The 22,835-nt window shown below is 35.4% G+C and overlaps 1 protein-coding gene across 1 annotated transcript in view; it reads right to left on the bottom strand.

Annotated features, from left to right (window-relative positions):
- The window catches only part of LOC123380048, a 443,229-nt gene that overhangs the window by 219,353 nt on the left and 201,041 nt on the right, over window positions 1–22,835 (bottom strand). The window contains exon 4 of the mRNA XM_045037315.1: window positions 9,346–9,409. Coding sequence (XP_044893250.1) covers window positions 9,346–9,409 — 64 coding nt within the window. The remainder of the gene's footprint in view (window positions 1–9,345; window positions 9,410–22,835) is intronic.

Below are 22,835 nucleotides of genomic sequence, written 5' to 3'. Positions count from 1 at the left end.
TATATCTGAATGAAAGAAAATATTTTTTTAATGTTTTTTTTAATTTATTTTTGAGAGAGACAGAGACAGAATGCGAGTGGGTTAGGGGCAGAGAGAGAGGGAGACACAGAATCTGAAGCAGGCTCCAGGTTCCGAGCTATCAGCACAGAGCCCAATGCAGGGCTTGAATCCATGAGCTGTGAGATCATGACCTGAGCTTAAGTCGGAAGCTCAACCGACTGAGCCACCCAGGCGCCCCATGAAAGAAAATATTTTTATATTCTTATTAGATCATACTATAAGAAATATCAGAATCATGAATATGTACATTACAGATAGACATTAGATGGATGGAGAGATAAGAGATATAAAGAGATTGAGCCTGACTGCTTCCAAATGGGAAGGAACTTGTAGAAGGCTGAGATTGGCCACTATATGCAAGAAAACGAATATATGAAGGAATAAGTTCCCAAAAGAAAAAATTAATTTTGTATATAAATGAGAGAAAAACCAGGGTGAGAAAAAATACTCCACGTATCTTTCTCTAAGAAATTAAAAACAAAAGTAAGGATATAAAACACTTCTACGATACAATGTAGAACAGAGAAGTTTCTCACAACAGCTTTTATTATCTCAATAAAATGGGAAAATAAGGTTGTGCTACTAGATAACCTTATTGTCTGAATAACGAAGGTAACATAGCAGAATAGAAGTACTTAGAGATACCAGAAACACATTACATAGGGAATATAAGAATCTAGTGATAACTAAAGCATTATTGACCAAGAATAAAAAGGTTGACTAATATTAAATAGAATAACCTACATTCAACCTGTGGTTAATTTTCTCTACCAACCTGCAATAGCAAGAAGCTAAAACAAAAAAAAGGAGAGAAATAAATTAGCCTAGTGTGTAAGGTTAGGAAAGAAAATTTTAAAGACATTAAAAAATAAATTTTATCCTCTGTTAATTATAATATAGCAATAAGCAACCTAGCTTTCAGATAATCTGAAGTCTTATATTGGAGAAATAAAATTCACAATTTGTAGAATAATATAGAAAAAATGTTAGTTAAGGAATTAAAGTACTATCTCTATCATTGTCTTTTATGCTCAAAGATACTTATTTATACAGTCATTATCCAAAAATAGGGGTAAAAATGAAAACTATACCTGATGGAGCCACAGGTGGCTTTTTCTCCCTTTTCAACAACAAAAGTGAAATACTGTGAGGGTCAATGCTTTTATAGAGTTATACCAGATTGCTTCAACAACTGTGTTCTTCAAAATGAGTGTTTTCATTGAATGTCAATATTCCTTTTTATGAGCTGAATTGTATCCTCATAAAATTCATATTGTGAAGCTCTAAAATGTCCCGTATTTCAGAATGTGATTGTATGTGGAGATAGGGCCTTGAAAGAGGTGATTAAGTTAAAATGAAGTCAGTAGGATGGGCCTTACTCCCACCTTACTGACTGGGCCTTACTGACTGGTGTCCTTATAAGAGAGAAAATTGGAGCACACAAAGACATATTAGTGATGATGCACATAGAAGAAACACCATGTAAGGACACACAGCAAAAAGGTAGCCATTTGCAAGCCAAGAAGAGAGGCCTCAGGAGAAGCTAAATTTGTTAACACCTTGATTTTCAACTTCTATCCATAACAGAAAGAAAATAAATTTCTGTTGTTTAAGCCACCTTATTGGTGGTATTGTGTTATGGCAACCCGAGCCAATTAATACAGATTTTGTTCCTGAGAAGTCGGGTGCTGCTGTAAAAAATGTTTTAAAATGTAGAAGTGGCTTTAAAACAGAGTAATGGGTCAGTGGAAGAGTTTTGAGTTGCACATTAGAAAAAGCCACAACTAGGGGCGCCTGGGTGGCGCAGTTGGTTGGGCGTCCGACTTCAGCCAGGTCACGATCTCGCGGTCCGTGAGTTCGAGCCCCGCGTCAGGCTCTGGGCTGATGGCTCAGAGCCTGGAGCCTGTTTCCAATTCTGTGTCTCCCTCTCTCTCTGCCCCTCTCCCGTTCATGCTCTGTCTCTCTCTGTCCCAAAAATAAATAAAAACATTGAAAAAAAAGAAAAGAAAAGAAAAGAAAAGAAAAGAAAAGAAAAGAAAAGAAAAGAAAAGAAAAGAAAAGAAAAGAAAAGAAAAAGCCACAACTGGGGCCCTAGGTGCCTAAGCATCAACTTAGGCTCAGGTCATGATCTCATGGCTTGTGGGTTCAAGCCCCACATTGGGCTCTGCGCTGATAGCTCAAAGCCTGGAGCCTGCTTCAGATCCTGTTTCCCCCCTCTCTCTGCCCCTCCCCTGCTCACCCTCTCCACCCCCCTCTTTCTCTCAAAATAAATAAACATTATTTTAAAAAATTAAAAAAGAAAAGAAAAAGCCACAATTGCTTTAAAAAAGAGATGGTTGATAAAAATATAAAAGATGTATCTGGTCAAGTCATTCAATGGAAATGAGGAACATGTTACTGGACACTGATGGACAGGCAATTCTTATTATAAAGAACTTTTCTGAACTGTGTTCTAGTTTTTGTGGAAGGTAGAATTTGTGAGAAATGAAATTTAATGTTTAACTGAGGCACTATCTAAGCAAAATGTTAAAGGTATGGTCTGATTTCTCCTTACAGTTTATAGTAAAATGCAAGAAAGAAATGAACTGAAGGAAATATTAAACAAAAAGGAAGCAGAACTTGAAGCTTTGAAAAATTCTCAGCCTATCCATATTTTAAAAACTGAAAAAGTATATTCTGAGAACACCAAGGGTGTGGCTGAACAATAGTTTGATAAAGAGATTATGCATATGACCTACAGGAGTCTTATGTGTGAGTCATATATGACTCCTATATGGCTATATCCAATAGGACATCTCAGCAGAAGAAAGGAATGGTGATACCAGTAGAAACACTGCCAGCTTAAACTAAAGAACAAAGAGGTAATGAAAGAAAGGAAAACTGTCAGAATAGAAAGGACAGGACAAACAGAGTTATCTGCCTGTGCATATACATTATCCTTAAAGAAAAGGGAAGAATGACCAAGAAAGTGATGCAGAAATCAGTAGGGTGCCACTGCCACCATGGGGGCAGAGGATACAGGCCTATGGACAACATGGTCTCTTCCTTGGTTTCAGCAGGGCAGGACAGTTGCCTGGAGCTGAGAGAGCAACACTGCCATCCCTGTGGGTTCAGTAGATGAGACCACCACCCTTGTGGGCCTCAGGACAGAGCACTGAACCAAAGAGGATTATCTTAAGGCTTAAAAACTAAAGAAATTTTCCCTGCTAGGTTTTGGACTTGCTTGGAAACTGTGACTAGATTCTTTTTTTAATTTTATTTTTAATTTTTTTTAATTTTAATTAATTTATTTATTTTTGAGACAGAGAGAGACAGAGCATGAACAGGGGAGGGGCAGAGAGAGAGGGAGACACAGAATCTGAAGCAGGCTCCAGGCTCTGAGCTGGCGGGGCTCGAACTCACAGACCATGAGATCGTGACCTGAGCTGAAGTCGGACGCTTAACCAACTGAGCCACCCAGGCACCCCTGTGACTAGATTCTTTGTTCTAATTAACCCCTTTTGGAATGGGAATGTCTATCCTATGCCTGTCACAAGCTTGTGTTTTGTAAGGACATAATACAATATGTGGATTATGGTTTCACTGGTTATAGGTTCACAGCTGGAGATGAATTTTACCTCAGGATGAATCATCCATACTTGATTCAGTCACAGCTGAGAAACTGATTTTAGGAATCTCAAATTCTTTACAATGGGGTACAAGAAATCCTGCTCCACCTTTCCCCTTTGGAGAGATGCATTATCTTTATTATACTTGGCAACAAAGAAAACTGTCCTCCGCTCTATAGAAAAGACTCTTCCTCTACCTTGAAGGCTGTTTTGCTATCCATACCTCCTGAAAAAGACAGTCTTAAAAAAACTGAATCCCTCTGCTTGCAAGTACACAAATGAGACACCCATGGAGAATTATCTCCCAACAATAATTAATAGATATTTATAACTTAGAGCACTCAGGTATTTAATAAATATGAATAAACAAAAAGTTATTAGAAGTTATATTGTTTAGAAGTTATATTGTTAGTAAAATAATGTAAGAAGTTATATTGTTAGTAAAATAATGTAATTTTGATGTAAAAGATGGAGACCCTTTTCCTGGGTAAGAAAATCAGTTTAGTTTTAGGCAAGGTAAATATGAAGTGGCTACAGGGCATGTAACAGAATATATAGTGAGAAAATGGAAATGGATCCAGATGTCTGAGAAAGATTAAAACTGGTTACACCAATACTGGAATCATTCTTATGAGAAAGTCAACTGAAGCTCTCTTTTCCTCTTTAGGGAGGTCTTCTAGTCCTGGGGGTCAGGAAAGTAAGCCCATAGATCAAATTCTGCCCATCACCTGCTTTTATATAAACATAAATAAAGTTTTACTGAAACACAGTCATACCCATTGATTTATATATATTGTCTATGACTGCTTTTACACTACAATGGTAGAATTTAGTAGTTATAGCAGAGCTATATTATATGAGCTGCAAAGGCAAAAATGTTACTATCTGACTCTTTAGTGGAGAAGTTTTCTGACCCTTGTTCTAGACTCTTGAATTTGTGCTTATCATATTTGTTTCTTTAGGTCCTTTCTGGAAAATTCCTCTTCATCAAAGCCATTTATGAAAGTACACAAAAATCAGTCTTCCTTGTCAAAGTCTAATGTCACGAAATCATACCTGGTTTCTCTCTGAAACTTTGGAATTTGTCCCCCCATAGTTGTATTTATCCAAGTAATTATAATCCATGAGTGGTACAAATTCTGATAAAAGAACCACAAAAGGGAAAAAATAATAATAATTTACATGGAAAGGATCTGGAATGTCCTCTCAGAAAATAGAATTTAAAGAGAGTCTTAACAGTTGAAGCACTGACAACCAAAATTTCAGAGTTAGTGAGGGAATTACATGAACAACGAAGGTAGGTTTTAGGAAGCAAGGTGGATACTTAGAACAGCAGGAACAAATCTGCAAGGTTAGGTCAAAGCAACAGGATAGGAACACACTTTTTCATATTGTTTTGTGATTCAAATTCTGTAACTGCTAAAGTGTCTGGGACATATTGTGTGTACATTATGCAGAACAAGAAGGAAAAGGCAGAGTCAGCAAAAAGAAGTCCAAGATAGCCTGCTGTGACAAGCAAAGCAAATGAGAAGCTTGTTTGACAAAAATAGATTCTACAGTCCAGTGCCTGTTCCTGATGTTGACAGAGGCAGAGGAGATGTGCATAATATAGAGCATTTATCAAGGTGATGTCAAAGGATAGCAGTTCCCACCTGGGAACTCAGTCTAGGATTATGATTTACAAAGGGTAAAGAAAGACTTCTGAATGTGTAGGTCATTACAAAAAAGAAAATCTATCATTTAAATTTTTCATAATGGAATTTCTTAAATTGTTCACAAAACTTGACAAGCTATCCTAAAATGTGGATGCTTTAAAATTATATATAAAAAAAAAATTTTTAAGGAAGTTGAGGTAAAAAATATCTTCCAGTTTCACCAGGTTATGCCAAGTATGTAATAATTTCATTAACTCCATAGTTCACCATAGAAAATCTAGTCATATTATTTTTAAGAGTATTGCAAGTTACATATTATTATTTAACTCCTTATGTTATATTTGTGTGGTTATCTTATGTCATTTCCATATGCAGTAGCTATAAATCTCAACCCTAAACTTGAGTGCTCAAGAAATAGTGCTTTATTTTCTGTAACTCAATGTTATTTCTGGTTCTAAGTCCCTTTTCCTACAGATGCTCAGCTTTTCTCCCATACTTAAGGCCATTCTATGGTTGTAATATCTTGATTTAGCACAAGGCATTATAGGAGGGGTTACTCCTTATTCACCAATCATTTCTCTTCATAGACATCTCTTAATCCTGACCACATGGCCACTTCAGGACCATCAATTCTCTTCAACTACCATGCCTTGATTGGGACCCATGCACTTTGAAAGGCTGTCTTTGGTTCTTTTTACTAGAATTACCATACAGTCAGCTTTCTACTTCTCACTTCATTAATGTCATAATTGTATAAGTCTGTGAGAAAAATGCCTCTTCAAAATGCTCTAGCTAGCTCCTTCCCTTCTCTTTTCCTGTGGAAACCCAGCTGCTCTACAGCATGAGTCACTGGCTTTTGAGTTTCCCAAGGCTGACTGACACTAAGGAAATGGCCCAGAGAATTGAGGGATTAGCTAAAGACAAGAGAATTGAACACATAAGTAAATCTGTTCAGAATCATAGGTGTTAGGGTTCTATGGTTGGATAAAGAAGGTACAAATATGAAAGGGGAGAAAGACTAGAGCAAATCTGAGCTGTCCACGTAAACACATGGTTTTTACATATAAAGAAATACAGGTACATGTATAGTGACTTTGAGTGTCACCCTGGAAGTCATGAACACACATCTGGTTCCCAGACTAGGATTTCTAAATCCATTCTCCAATTAAAAAAACAACAACAAAAACAAAGTTGCCCGGCTTCAGTTGGGAAAATATAAGATTAACCTAAACCATTCTGTCATGAAAGAAACTAAAAGAGCTTAGTCAAAGATTGATAGGGCCATTTCAAAAAAATACAGCAGTTGACCTTAAGGTTGCCTCACTGGTTAAACCTGGGAAAAATTTAATATCAAAATAAATAATAATAATAATCCATTGTAGCCCATTGAAAATTAAAAATGGGAGAAAAATCTCTACCTTATAGTAGAATACCAACTAACAAATATAGAAGGAATAGTGAAATTAGGAAATCACCATTTCGCAGTCATCATAATAATCGATTCAGGAAAGAACTGCCAATGGATGCTAAAATTAATAGATCAATGTTTGATGTGAAACAGGATCTACATAGTCTCAAAGTACCTCCCCACAAACTATTTTTTATTTGTTTATAATTACAAGAAACTTATTAATTAACACTAGGAGGGGAAAATCTGGCAGACATAACTTTAAACAACTGGTAAAAGTTAACCTCACCAACTGTAGGACAGTTGTCCTCTAATAAGATACTAAGAAAAACACTCCATTACTTGTGTGGTATTCCTACTCTAAAATGCACAGCTGGAAACAAATTATAAGAAAACATAATAAAATACATACACCTTAAAATAAAAAAAAAGTTAAGGACATGAAAGATAAAGAAAGACTGAAAGAGTCTAAAGACACATGGCCTCCAAATGCAATGTGTAATCTGGATTGGTTTATGGACCAGAAAAGAAAGAAATAAAAGGGGGAGTAGTTATTTTACTCTATAAAGGGCATTATCAGAAAAACTGGTAAAATTTGTATGCCTGGGGATCAGACGATAGTATTTTAGTCATGTTAATTTCCTTACTTTATTGGGTATACCAGAGTTATGAAGGACAGCATCCCTTCCTTTTAGAAAACACTGAAAATTTTAGGAATTCAGGTCATTGTATCTACAACTTACAAATGGCTCAAGACAGAAAGAGACAGAAGGAAATGTAAAGTGCTAAAAATTGTGGAATACAAGTGAAGTGAATTAGTGTATTAGTCAGGATTATTTAGAGAAATAGAACCAATAGGATATAAAGAGATATAAAAAAGGAGATTTATTATGGAAATTGGCCTACATGATTACAGAGGCTGAGATATGTCACAATATGCCATCTGCAAACTGGAGCACCAAGAAAGTCAGTGGTATAATTCAGTACAAGTTTCAAGGCCCAAGACTAAATTCTACTCCTGAAACTAATCTTATGCTATATGTTAACTAACTGGAATTTAAATAAAATCTTGAATTAAAAAAAAAAAAAAATGAAGGTCCGAAAACCAGAGGAACCAATGGTGTAGCTTCCAGTCCTGGTTCAAAGGCCCAAGAACCAGGAGCTCTCATGTCCAGAGCAAGAGTAAGTGGATGTCCCAGCTTAAGACAGAGTGAGTTTACCCTTCTTCCTCTTTTTTGTTCTTTTTAGGCAGTCACCAGCTTGGATGATGTCTACCACTAAACTGGTGAAGGCAGATCTCTTTACTCAGTCCATTGATTCAAATGCTAATCCCTTCCAGAAATACTCTCACAGACAAACCCAGAAATAATGGTTACCAGCTATCTGGGCATCTCTTAGCCCAGTCAACTTGACACAAAGTTGACCTTCATAAGGTTGTACTGAAGTTCTTTGTACTGTTCTTATGAAGAGTTTAAATTACTTTAAAATTAAAAGTTAATGCCAAATACTGCTATTGCTTTATCTTGAAACCCTATCTCTCTTTAACCTCCTGAACCGTTCCTCTTCATTATCCTAAGGGCTTATGGGTTTGTAAAACACATGCCAGGAAACCTTGCAGACAACCTTTCCTTTCTACCTTTACACATAGCTCTTTTTGAAGTAAGGAAGTAAAATAAAAAAACTCAGACACAGAGTTCTCACAAGATGTACATTGTCACATGAGAACACTTGCCATTGTCTTAGCGATTATATAAAACAAGCATATAAATCTGTAAAATCCAAAAAACACCAACTACCTGGTTATGACATTTTGCAGCTACTCTTAGAAAGTTGAGGTATGATGAAAAATAACTTGGAAAAATGCTTAACGACCAAGTATTAAAGTCAATATTTGATTGAAGATAAAGCCAAAGGCAATTAATAACAACATAGGATAAACTCCGAGAAAAAAAAAATCAGAAATTTATTACAATCAGTTGTTATTATCATTTCCTATTCAACTTTTACTAGTTAGAGTTCTGAATTTTGATTTGACCATGCAAGAATGGTGATTTTTCAGCATACTGAACAGTTAGATCGCTCCTGTAGGCACAGTAATGTGCATTATGAAGCTAAGCATATGCTCACTTTCAACTGAGTCACCGGAAAAACAAGACAGTTTTTGGCTCACTCTGTTACTATATATGGTACTGCTGATGATGAGGTCGCCCCAGGTTATTCAGCATTACTTTCTTTCCATATGAAATAATGAATCTTATTTTTCATTTCTGGACTCAAACATTTGGTTGATGATAGTGATGAAACATCACCAACACAATCCCTCCAATTAAAGCTTTCTGCAATATCGAGGATGCCTTCTGATTATTTTCGGAAGTAGATTTAAAATAACAGCTCTCAAAGACAACCAATTCTAGAATGGCAGAGGAAAGAACTTCAAAAATTGATTCCTTTATATAAGCAAGAAAAACACTGGATGAATTATCAAAATCAACTTTTTCAGGAATCTAGAAATTTACCAAATGCTTACAATAATCCAAGGAGCATTTATCAAGAAAAAAAAAAAAGGCTGAATCTTAGTAAGAACAATGATGAGGTCTGTGGCACCTTCACTTACCCAATCCCAGTCTCCTTTCCCCAATTCCATGCTTGGAAATCAGCAAGCCTCTCCAACACGCGAGCTGTGAAAAACAACAGATTAACACTCAATGGGGTCAGTGCAGAAGGGGTTTGGAATCTTCCCCAAGGCTGCACCATCAGAGAACTTTCAGTGTTTGACCTATCAGGTAACTCCTTGAAAAATCCCATTTATAGGGCTTCTCTTCCTTTGACTTGACTGACAAGAGCCCCCTCGCTGTGAAAGACCCCCCTCAGTGTGAAAAGCACTTTCTCCAGGGCATTTCTTTAAAAACCAAACCAAACCAAAAGAAAAAAAAAAAAAAAAAAAAAAAACCTTGGGCAATTTTATAACATCACAGCTGCCTGAAACAAACCAAAAACTGACCAAAAGCCATGAAAGAAAAATGTAGGCAATTAGGTAATTAAAAGCAATAAGAAGACATTCAAGTTGAAAGGAAAGAACTAAAACTATCTCTATTCACTGATAATATGATCTTGTATGAAAGAAAAGAAAATCCTAAGGAATTTACAAACACATGCACACACACACAAATGCTGTTAGAACTAATAAATGAGTTCAGGCAAGTTGCAGGATCAATATACAAACATCAACTGCATTCCTCTACACTAGCAATGAATACCCCAAATGTGAAATTAAGAAGCAATGCCATTTACAATAGCATCAAAAAGAACAAAGTACTTACAAATAACTTTAAGAAAAGAAGCATGAGACAGGTACACCAAAAACCACAAAATACTGTTGAAGTAAAAGATCTCAATAAATGGGAAGACATCATGTTCATAAATTGGAAGAGGTAGTGTGAAGGTGACAATACTCCTCAAATTCATCTATAGTTTCAACACAATACCTATCAAAATCCCAACTGTGTTTTTTTGCAGAAACTGAAAAGCTAATCCTTAAATTCAGATAGAAATGCAAAAGCCCTAGAATAGGCAAAACAATCTTGGAAAAAAAAAATTGAAGCACTCATTCCTCCTGGTTTAAAACTTACTACAAAATTATAATAAGCAAGAGAGTGTGCTCCAGGCATGAATATATAAAACATATATAATGTGTCTATATATCAAATATATAAAAGGAATAGGATTGACAGTCCAGAAATAAACCCATTTTGTTAGGTTTAACAATTTAGATTTATTTTCAATTGATTTTTGACATGGGTACCACGACAATTTAATGAGGAGAATATTTTCAATTACTGAGGCCGGGATAACTGGATATCCACATGGAAAAGTAGAATACCTCACACCACACACAAAAATACATTCAAAATGGATTATACACATTAATATAAGAGCTAAAACTATAAAACTCAGAAAAGAACAGAAATAAATCTTTGTTACCGTGTATTAAGCAACAGTTTCTTAGATATGACTTCAGAAGTATAAGTGATGAGGGAATGTGGGGCAGGCTGAGGGCAAAATACAGGCTGGCATACACACACTCCCCTCCCCGGTCCCCCCACAGTGGAATATGTGTGATATTCCTCTGACATTCCTGGCTACCCAAGAACAAAGGAAAAAGGTTTAAATGCTTGCCATGATGATGTGGGAAACTAAGGCAAATGAAAAATTAAGTTCCCTTGCTGTCTACAGCCCATTGACAAGTCCTTGACACCAGCAGAGTGACCTCCCTCCAGGAGCTCAGCTGACTGGAAGATGACACTTTACTAGGGGCAAAAGAGAATCTTAGCTTAAGGTTATCCCAACCTCAAGGATCCTGTAAGTCTACTTCCTTTATCTCAACTGCCCCAAGATATATGCTGGCAGTCATACTCCAGGCTTATGCCCCCACCCCTACCCACTGCCATATACATCTGAAGGGTCTCAGGACTGAGGTTTTACTAAAGGGTAATAATGGTGTTTCCCTAGCAACAGCTAGCCTCTCAAGGTCCTGGAAACCTTGCTTCCAAAATTCCTTAGAGACTTCCTCCATCCCTGACCCCCTCCCAACCTGAGGGTATATATTGAGTTACCAGTCACCATCCCACGCAGCATTTCCTGCCCACAGGTCCTGTCCCCATGCTTTAATAAAGTCACCTTTTTGTGCCAAAGACATCTTCAAGAGTTCTTTCTTGGCCGTTGGCTCTGGACCACCCCACCATCACCCCAAAACCTTTGATGTTGTATAAGCAACATCAAAATTAAAAATTCATGTACCTCAAAAAACATCTTTTAATTTTCTTAAATTTGTTATTTATTATTTACTGAAATATATTTGACATAGAGCATTTAGGTGTACACGTTTAATAACATAATTACTTTGCTATCTTCCATCAGCATTTTAATTTGTTAAATTTTGGAGTGGGATGATTGCTATTTTTCTGGAGATTTCTTAAAAAACAGTATCTTGGGGCGCCTGGGTGGTACAGTCGGTTAAGCGTCCAACTTCAGCCAGGTCACGATCTCGCAGTCCGTGAGTTCGAGCCCCGCGTCGGGCTCTGGGCTGATGGCTCAGAGCCTGGAGCCTGTTTCCGATTCTGTGTCTCCCTCTCTCTCTGCCCCTCCCCTGTTCATGCTCTCTCTCTGTCCCAAAAATAAATAAAAACGTTGAAAAAAAAAAAAACAAAAAACAGTATCTTACCCAATATAGCTGTAGTCAAATAAATATTACAAGTAAAGATCATAGTTGTGTGTAAGTGAATATACTACATTATTCTTCAAAAAACTCTATTCACATAAAATTAAATGCATATGTGCTTCTGCAAAAAAAATAATTAAAGTGTACAACACGTGAATTTGTTGCATTTATATTTTAATAGGATTGCCATTGCAGTGATAATTAGCACCTCTATCACATGACATAATTATCATCTCTTTTTAGTGGTTGGAATAATTAAAATCTAGTCTCTTAGCAAGTTTGATAATTACAATACAATATTATTGATGTCAAAGAATATCATCAATAAAGTAAGACACTCCACAAAATGTGAGAAAATATTTGCAAATTATATGTATGAAAAAGAACCTGCATCCAGAATATACAAAAAATCACTTACAATTCAATACAGAGACAAATGAACCAATTAGAATAATGGATGAAGGATTTGGATAGACAATTCTCCCAAGAATGTATACAAATACTCAATAAACACATCAAAAGATGCTCAACATCAATTGTCATTGTTGAAATGCAAACAAAAACCACATGAGCTTCCACTTGCCACCAACAAAGATGGCTAAAATAAAAAAGACAAACAGACAATGAGTTTTGGTAAGGATGTAAAGAAATCAGAACTCCCCTAGTTGCTGGTGGAAACAAAATTGTAGCCACTTCAGAAAACATTTTGGCAGCTTCTCAAAATATTAATGTAGAATTACCTATGACCAACAGCTCTGCTTCTAGGTATGCACCCAAGAAAAATGAAAATATATCCACACAAAAGCTTGTAATCAAATGTTCATAGCATCATTATGCATAATGGCCCAAGAGTGGAAACAACCAAATAATGAATAAACAAAACATGCTATACCTATACAATGGAATATTATTTGCTGTTTTTTAAAAATGAATAATTGATTCATGCTATAACACAAATAAACCCTGAAAACATTATGCTAAGTAAAAGAAATCCATTATAAAAGGCCACTTATTATATGATCCTATTCAGAGGAAATGTTCAGAATAGGCAAATCTATATACAAAGACTAGATTAGAAGTTACCTGGGTCTGGGGGTGGGGGAGGGTTGGGAGGTTGGAGAATGACAGCTAAGGGTGCAGGGTTTCTTGCTGGGATAATGAAAATGTTCTAAAATTGTACTGAAAGCCACTGAAGCATACACTTGAAGCGGGTGAATGACATGATATGTGAATTATATCTCAATAAGGCTGTTAAAAAAGAAAATTTCAAAAAAATTATAGCCCTCACTTACATTTTTATTTCTAATACTTTTTAAATGAACATGTGGCCTCATAATTATCCCTTGAGGAAATTCTGCTCTTAAATCTTAGATCTGGAAATGTGGCCTGAAACAGGCCACATCTTGAAATCTTGGATTTCAAGAAAACAAAATCATCAGAATTTCTTTCTCTAGCTTAGTTTTCCTTACCTACACACCAATTTTAGCATCCATCCTAGAAAGAGCTAGTAAGGTGATCCTCACTGCAGGTACCATGTAAGAAACATTGACACTCTTGTTACTTCACAAGCAAGTTCCAGCCATGGTACTCTGTGGGCAACTATTGGTTGGTTATGTGTTGCTATATTGATAATGTTAACTACAATGTATAATGTAATATTTTCTTGGTTCAAGCTGGACTAAAAAAAATTACCAAGGTATAATTCATATATAACAATGTATTCTTTTCAGGTTTACAATGTAATTGATATTTGTATATATTGTTAAATGATCACCCAATAAGTCTAGCCAACATCTATCACATACGTAACTACAGAATTTTCTTTTTCTTGTGATGGGAACTTTTAAGATCTGCTCTCTTAGCAACTTTCAAGTATCAATACAGTTTATTAACTATAGTCAGAATACTATACATTACATCCCCATGACTTATTTATTTTAAACAGAAAACTTGTGCCTTCTGACTCCCTTCACTCATTTCACCCACTCCCCATCTCCCACCTCGGGCAACCACCAATCTTCTTTCAGTACCTGTGAGCTTGCTGTCTTGTTTTGTTTTTTGTTTTGTTTTGTTTTGTTTTGTTTTGTTTTGTTTTGTTTTTCACATGTAAGTGATATCATGTGGTATTTGTCTTTGACCTATTTCATTCAGTATAATGCCCTCAGTATCCACTCATGTTGTTGCAAATAGCAAGATTTCATTCTTTTTTGTGGCTGAATAATATTCTATCCTACATATATGTACCACCTTTTCTTTATCCATTCATTCATCAATGACACTTAGGTTGTTTCCATATCTTGGCTATTATAAATAATGCTGCAATAAACATGGGGATGCATATATCCTTTTCAAGTTAGTGTTTTCACTTTCCTCAGATAAATACCCAGAAGTGGAATTCCTGGATCATATGATAATTGTATTTTTAATTTTTTGAGGAACTTCTATACTTGTTTCCACAGTGGCTGCACCAATTTCCATTCCCTCCAACAGTTCATAAGGGCTCCCTTTTCTCTACATCTTCACGATCATTTGTTATCTCTTACCTTTGTGATAATAGCCAATCTAACAGGTATAAGGTGATCATTCATTGTAGCTTAGATTTGCATTTCCCTGATGTTTAGAGATGTAAAGTATCTTTTCATGCACCTGTTGCCTATCTGTATATCTTCTTTGCAAAAATGTCTATTCAGATCCTCTGCCCATTTTTTAATCATTTTTTTTTGCAATTGAGTTGTAGGAGTACTTTGTATGTTTTAGATATTAGTCCTTTATCAGATACATAATTTACAAATATTCTCTCCCATTTGTAGGTTACCTACTCATTTTGTTGCTGGTTTTCCTTACTGTGCAGAAGCTTTATAGTTTAGTTTGATGGTGTTCCACTTGTTGGTTTTTGCTTTTGTTGCCTTTGCTTTTTGAGTCAGATCCAAAAACTCAAAAATGAGGCAGATGTTGAGGATCTTATCACCTATGTTTTCTTCCAGTAGTTTTATAATTTCAGGTCTTACATTCAAGTCTGTCCAGTTTCATTGTTTTGCATGTGGCTAACCAGTTTTCCCAACATCATTTATTGAAGAGACTGTCCTTTCTGCATTGTATATTCTTGCCTACTTTGTTATAAATTAATTTAATTGTTATGAATTAATAAACCAATTTAGTGTAGGTTTACTTCTGGGACCGCTATTCTGTTCCATTGATCTATGTATCTGTTTTTATGTCAGTGCCAGACTGTTTTGATTACTACAGCTTTGTAATAGGGTATGAAATCAAGGAGTGTCATGCCTCCAGTTTTTTTTTTTTTTCTTTTCTTCCCAAGATTGCTTTGGCTACTTGGGGCCTTTTGTGGTTCCATAGAAATTTTTCGATTGTTTGTTCTACTTCTTTAAAAAAAAAAAAAACAACTACCATTGGCATTTTGATAGGCATTACACTGAATCCGTAGATTGCTTTGGGTAGAAGAGAGATTTTAACAACAGTAATTCTTCCAATCCATGAGTGCAAAATATCTTTCCATTTATTTGTGTCTTATTTAATTTCTTTCATCAATGTCTTACAGTAATCAGTACATAGGTCTTTCACTTCCTTGGTTAAATTTATTCCTAGGTATTTTTTAATGCAATTGTAAATGGGATTAATTTCTTAATTTCTGATAGTTCATTATTAGTGCATAAAGATGCAACATATCTCTGTATACTAATTTTATATCGTGCAACTTTACTGAATTTTTTTATTGGTTGTAACAAATTTTGGGTGGAGTCTTCAGGGTTTTCTCTAAGATCATGTCATCTCAAATAGTCACAAATTTACTTCTTCTTTTCCAATTTAGATACTTTTTAATTCTTTTTCTTTCCTAATTTCTATAACTAGAATTTCCAATTCTGTGTTAAATAAAAGTGGTGAGAGTGGACATCCCTGCCTTCTAATTTTAGAAGAAAAGCTTATAGCTTTTCACCATAGAGTATAATGTTAGCTGCAGGCTTGCCATAAATGGCCTTTGTTACATTGAGGTACATTTCCTCCATGCCCACTTTGCTGATAATTTTTATCATAAATGGATGTTGATTTTTGCCAGCTACTTTTTATGCGTCTATTGATCACGTAATTTTTATCCTTCATTTTGTTAATGTGGTGTATCACACTGATTAATATGCAGATCTTTAATCATCCTTGCATCCCTGGAATAAAAACCACTTGATTACGGTGTATGATCCTTTTAATGTATTTTTAAAATGTTTTTTAATGTTTATTTATTTTTGGGAGAGACAGAGCGTGAGCGGGGGAGGGGCAGAGAGAGAGGGAGACACAGAATCTGAAGTAAGATCCAGGCTCCAAACTGTCAGCACAAAGCCCGACGCAGGGCTCGAACTCACAGACCATGAGATCATGACCTGAGCTGAAGTTGGACGTTTAACCAACTGAGCCACCCAGCTGCCCCGAGTGTATTTTTTTTTTAATTTTTTTTTCAACGTTTATTTATTTTTGGGACAGAGAGAGACAGAGCATGAACGGGGGAGGGGCAGAGAGAGAGGGAGACACAGAATCGGAAACAGGCTCCAGGCTCTGAGCCATCAGCCCAGAGCCCGACGCGGGGCTCGAACTCACAGACCGCGAGATCGTGACCTGGCTGAAGTCAGACGCTTAACCGACTGCGCCACCCAGGAGCCCCCCCAATGTATTTTTAAGTTCAGTTGGCTAATCTTTTGTTGAAGACTTTTGCATCTATGTTCATCAGGGATATTGGCCGGCAATTTTCTTGTGTCCTTGTCTGGTTTTGGAATCAGGGACGCTGGCCTTGTAAAATAAGTTTGGAAGTGTTTTCTCCTCTTCTACTTTTTGGAAGTGTTTGAGGATTAGTTTTAATTCTTTCGAATGCTTGGTAGAATTCATCAGCAAAGCTCTCTGGTCCTGGACTTTATTTGTTGGGAGGTTTTTGATTACTGATTCAATCTTCCCACTACTGTTCAGATTTTCTCCTTCTTCATGATTCAGTCTTAGAAAATTATATGTTTCCAGGAATTTATCCATTTCTTCTAGGTTATCCAATTTGTTGGCATGCATTTATAATACATAAAGAATATCTTAAAAGTCATTGAAAAAGATCTTCCTAAACTTACAATGGGGTTATGTCCTGATATATCTGTCATAAGTTGAAAATACTGTAAGTTGAAATGCATTTAATAAACCTTATCAACTGAACATCATAGCTTAGCCTAGCCTACTTAATGTGTTCAGAACACCTGCAGCCAAGCAAAATCATCTAACACAAAGCCTATTTTATAATAAACCATTTAATATCTCATGAATTTTATTGAATATTACACTGAAAATGAAAAATAGAACAGTTGTATGGGTACAGACTAGTTGTTTCCCCTCATGATCATGTGACTGGCTGGGAGCTCATCTTGCTGCCACTGCCCAGATTCATAAAAGATTATCATATTGCATATTACTACCTTGGGAAAATAACAAAATTTAAAATTCAAAGTATGATTTCTATTGAATGCATATTGCTTCTGCACCACTATAAAGTCAAAAAATCAAAAGTTGAACCATAGTAACTTGGAGACCATCTGCACCTCCAGTATTTCACAGAGCTTGTCTTTGGCTTATTGTCAGTTATCTGATTATTTCATGATAGGTAACAATCGCTCTGTGAACACGTAATTAATGAATGTGAACACACACGTAAATTCTCATGCTTGCTACACTGTCAGTGACAAATTCCTGACACTTTCTATAACGGTTTTCCATTCTGGAAATATATTTTCAGTCATAGTACAGTGCAATGTAACCTCTGTAAGATTCAGAAATCCCTAATCAATGAGTAAACTAGAAGCATAGAATTCATCATTACTTAATTCTGCTGTTGAGTTCTTTTTTAAAAAAGGCCAAAAAAGCTAGTCACTTTTCCTTGTCCCATACATAAGGTATAAACAACAATTTTAATAATATTCCTAATGATTTTGTGCAGAGCAGAATATAATTCTGGAAGACCTTTTCCCTTAATTTTCTTGTGGAACTCTGTAGCTAAGATCCACAGCTTAGACAAATCTCAGAATTTCTTTATCTTCACTGCTGAAAATGGTGAGCACTTTACAGCAATAATTTTGACAAACTCTTGATTAAATGTTTAGCCTCTATATATTCAGATCTAGAAGGAATTATCTTCTTAAACCATTTGTTTAGAGTCTATTGTTTTGAGGTTTAATTAATGAGAACCAACTAGTTATGGTTGGACCTACTTATAATTCATTTTCACAAGATGTAAAAAATTAACAAGAACTTTTTCTGAAAAACTCGTGTCCTAATTAATGTCCTAATTGTAAGTAGTTTAAAATCAAAAATATTATTAAAGTAGTTTAATGATGTAAATGCTATTTCCTTACTTTAATTACTTGAAGTTCTCAATCACTTTATGAATATAAAACTTTATATGTACTTTAACTCCAAAATAATATCTATACATTTCAATGATTAATGGATTTTCAACATAGAAAACATTTAAGGGTATTTGCCACTCCAACTGACCTCTAGAATGTTTTAGCCATCTAAATATGCATATTAAGATGTCAAAAATAAATTTAAATGATATACCTGCTTGTGCTCCTGAAATTAACTGAAAGTGATGATAACCTCTGTGAGCAAATGATAATTGATAACATATTAATTGGAGATGAAAAAAATGACATGGAATTAAGTATACACTATTTGGTTTCACAAATACTGAAGTGAACCCAAGGCTGATGAAATATTTGTGGCCAATCACTGAGACCAAAGTTGAACTCTGGCACACATGAAGAAGGCACATACAAAGCCAAGGTAAAAGCATGTTACCCAGCATTCTTTGAAAACTTGCCAGGCACTAGGTAGGCCTCCAGACATTCCAGAGAATGTGTGAACTTTATAGTTTGCCTGAAACAAATACACATACACAGAGAAAGGTATTCTTAATGTTCTTTACTTGAGGTAGCGAACATCATTAATATTTATTTTCTTGCAAAGCCACAAAAATCTGCAAATAACATCTGCTTTCTCTTACAAATCCAGTTTAAAGAGACAATATATTCAAACTACAACAGAGACTTTTCAAACTAATCTGTTCCACTTTTCCATTAACTTCCTTTTTTACTGTATTTAATCAGTTAATAAAATTGACTGGTTCACATCAACTGAGCTATTGAAATAGATATCTGCAGAATCCAAATCGGATGTGGTACTCGTTATATTCACAATGGACCTGTACCATTAGGTTTCCAAAGAGAAGGTGGAATATGTGAATCTTTATGATTTACATGGTTTTGAATATATTTTGGAGAATGTATTTATTCTATGTCATTTGTACCTTAAAACTTTTCAATTTAATTTTATTTTTTTAATTTACACCCAAGTTAGTTAGCATATAGTGCAACACTGATTTCAGGGGTAGATTCCTTAGTGCCCCTTACCCAGTTAGCCCATCCCCCCTCCCACAACCCCTCCAGTAACCCTCTGTTTGTTCCCCATATTTAAGAGTCTCTTATTCCTGTCCCCCTCCGTTTTTATATTATTTTTGCTTCCCTTCCCTTGTGGCCATCTGTTCTGTGTCTTAATGTCCTCATATGAGTGAAGTCATATGATATTTGCCTTTCTCTGATTGACTAATTTCACTTAACATAATACCTTCTATTTTCATCCACGTAGTTGCAAATGGCAAGATTTCATTCTTTTTTGATTGCCGAGTAATACTCCATGGTGTGTGTGTGTGTGTGTGTGTGTGTGTGTGTATATATATATATACATATATACATATATATATACATATACACATACATATATATATATGCATATACACACACACACACATATATAACTTTTTTTACATTTTATTTTTTATATTTGAAAGAGAGAGAGACAGAGTGCAAGCAGGGGAGGGGCAGAGAGTTGGAGACAGAATCTGAAGCAGGTTCCAGGCTATCAGGACAGAGCCTGATGCGGGCGGGGCTTGAAGTCAGGAGCAGTGAGATCACGCCCTGAGCTGAAGTGGGAGGCTTAACCAACTGAGCCACCTGAGCGCCCCTGTACCTTAAAATTTTTGAAGCTAAATAACCATCCTTGGCACCAACACTTTCTTTTCCCAACCACATTCACTCTATGCCCACATCTCTCTTTGCAGAATATGGCATTTCTACTGACATCAAAACAAGCTCTAAACCCTGATGCATTCTTCAGTCTGGGGATAGAGAGGCAGCCTTCAATAGAACTCTTTTCTCACAGGTTTCATCATAAACATATTTTATTTCAAACTCAGTCAATATTTAAGGCAAGGAGAGAAAAATTCCCAGAGTAAACCACATCTTAAAACTATCTAAACCACAAAAGTGAACACACACAGAATAGATCTATTTAAGTGTTTTGTCAATATCAGCTTTAGTATTACCACTGGGCTTTATAAAAATTTTAGGACTTAGTAGTTGGTTGTGTTTGTTGTTTTTTTTTTTTTAACAGAATCTATGGAGCTAAATTTAAGTTACTGCTATCATTTTGAGGGCAAAGATATTTTTTAAAGTCTTTGTTATCATTTGACAAGAATTTAAGAGTTATAATTTGCTCCACCAAGGATATCCATGCAGATTTTCCCATTCTCCCTTTTGAATCTGCCACAACATATATCCATTGTGTCCTATTGCCGACCAAAACTCTTCCCGAGCTGCCTTAATCATATTTCCTTTGGCATGGAGCGACTCTGAAAAGGATATGGGATGAATAAAAAAACATTCATGAGTTTTTACAAAGTAAACCCATGGGTTTGTTTTAAAAACAAACACTGAATGTTGTTTCAAGAAAGTCTTGCCATTTCAATAGAAGTTGTAAAGGAAAAAATTTTGACATCACTATCATATATTGAGTTTATAGCGCCCTCTCCAAACATAGTCTTTCTTGTTTTCTCTTTTTAAGGAAAATGATGCGTACATATGGGGAGCAAGGTATAAATGTATACAAATGTGTGAGTGTATGTTTAAAATAATGTTCACTTAACAAAAATAAGCATGAAACACAAACACTGAGCAAATATATATGGATTAAACCAGAGTTTAGAAAAATAGTTCCCAGGGTTTTCAAGGCTCTAAAAAACAGTTTTCTAAACCTTATGGAAAACAAGATTAGCTCCACACTGTCCCACTGAGTTTCTTAGCAAAGCATAGTGAAATAAGTAACTTAAGGAAAAGTTTTGTGGAAATGGGTCAGTTTGGGAAGCCTAGTAGGCAATTTATCACACAGTTAAATATTTCAGGAACTACAAGTTAATTTACTAGAGAGCAAAATCTTATAATGGAAGACCTACTAAAATATACAGTTACCAGTTCTAAACCCTAGAATGGCCATGAACTAGAGTTTAGAGATTTTTCTTCACGCAAAAGTCTTCTTCTGGAATTTTGCTTCCTTACTGTCTCTCACTAAATCTACATGACAGACCTCAAGTTATCTTCTCTTCCAAGAAACGTTATCTGATTCGGGAGTCCCTTTCTGTCTGTTCTTCTACCACCCAGCAAATGCCTTCATCATTGTATTTCTCAGCCTATAATATAATTTTTGGTTTAACTCTGGTTTCTTTCACTAGACTACAAGTATTTTGAAAGCACAGGTATGTCTCCTCCATTTTTGTATATTCCAGTGCATAAACCACAGTAGTGTCTCAGTCAATGTTTGTTGAACGAATGCAGAAGTAGCAACATCTGGGAAAAATGAAGCACACAGGAATTACCACCAATAGTGTGTTTTACCTTGAACCTAGCCCTGTGCTAGAGAGTTAAGTATTTTTATCATTTATTTTTTGCATCAACACAGTAGCTACTTTATGTATGAAGATGCTCAAATTTTAAGAGATTGGGTACCATGTTCTGGTCTTCACAATAAGTGACAGAGTTTGGAATTTAAATCAAACAATTCTTGATTCCAAAGATCTTTGATCTCTTCCTGAACTCTGATGCTTCCAATGGGTAGAGTTAAACTCAGAAAGTAGATTATTTAAAAAAAAAAAAAAGTAAGGTTTTTGTGGAGACTACCCAGATATAGCCTTATATTTTAATCTCCATTCTGTGATTTCTTATTTATCCCTATGACATCTAAAACTACCTTTTTAAATATTACCCACTTTTTTGGTGTAGGATAATTTCTTTGACTCAAGCTTAGATTCCCTCCTCTTTGAAAGTTCATCAGAAGTCCATTCTTCAACTAATTTTGAAAGCACTTCTGGTGCAGAGTGTTGACTAATCATAGCACTCATTTCATGGTACATTATCAGCACTGGCCCACACAAACCCACACTTGCTTTATTTATCATTCCATTATATTCCCATAACCCAGGCCCTTCCCCCTCCTACCAAAGGCAAACATTCTAATGGGTTTAACACGGTTTTGTTGGTATGTGTTCTTTCAAAATGCTTCTTTCTTGTGCACACATATTTTTAATTTATATAAATTATGTTTTGTTTTATATCATATTCTTCTTAATTTTTTGTGAACACTACATTTAAAAAAATACATCTTTATTGATGTGTATACATTTAACACATTGTTCCATAGTGTGCATAAAATTTTCTCCCAGACCACCTGGAAATACTCACCATGACCTCCTTCTCTTATTTGTCAAAGTATATGGGAAAACAAATAAAAGGCAAATCAATTCAGGGTCATCTAATCTCTCACTAATTGAGATTAAAGTAAGGTATATATGGTATGTTACATTAATGAAGTACTTTAAGTGTGCTTATAGTACACATGCTTAGCACATTCACATGTTCACATTTAAGAATTTTGTAGGGATGTTGCTTGACCTGCAACATACAGTGTGAGATATAGAAATTAAAATCAAAAGGAATCTGGGATAACAAAATAATAAAAACTAA

Source organism: Felis catus, chromosome C2, assembly GCF_018350175.1.
Source record: "Felis catus isolate Fca126 chromosome C2, F.catus_Fca126_mat1.0, whole genome shotgun sequence".
NCBI lineage: Eukaryota > Metazoa > Chordata > Mammalia > Carnivora > Felidae > Felis > Felis catus.
This window is presented reverse-complemented; position numbering and strand designations above follow the sequence as displayed.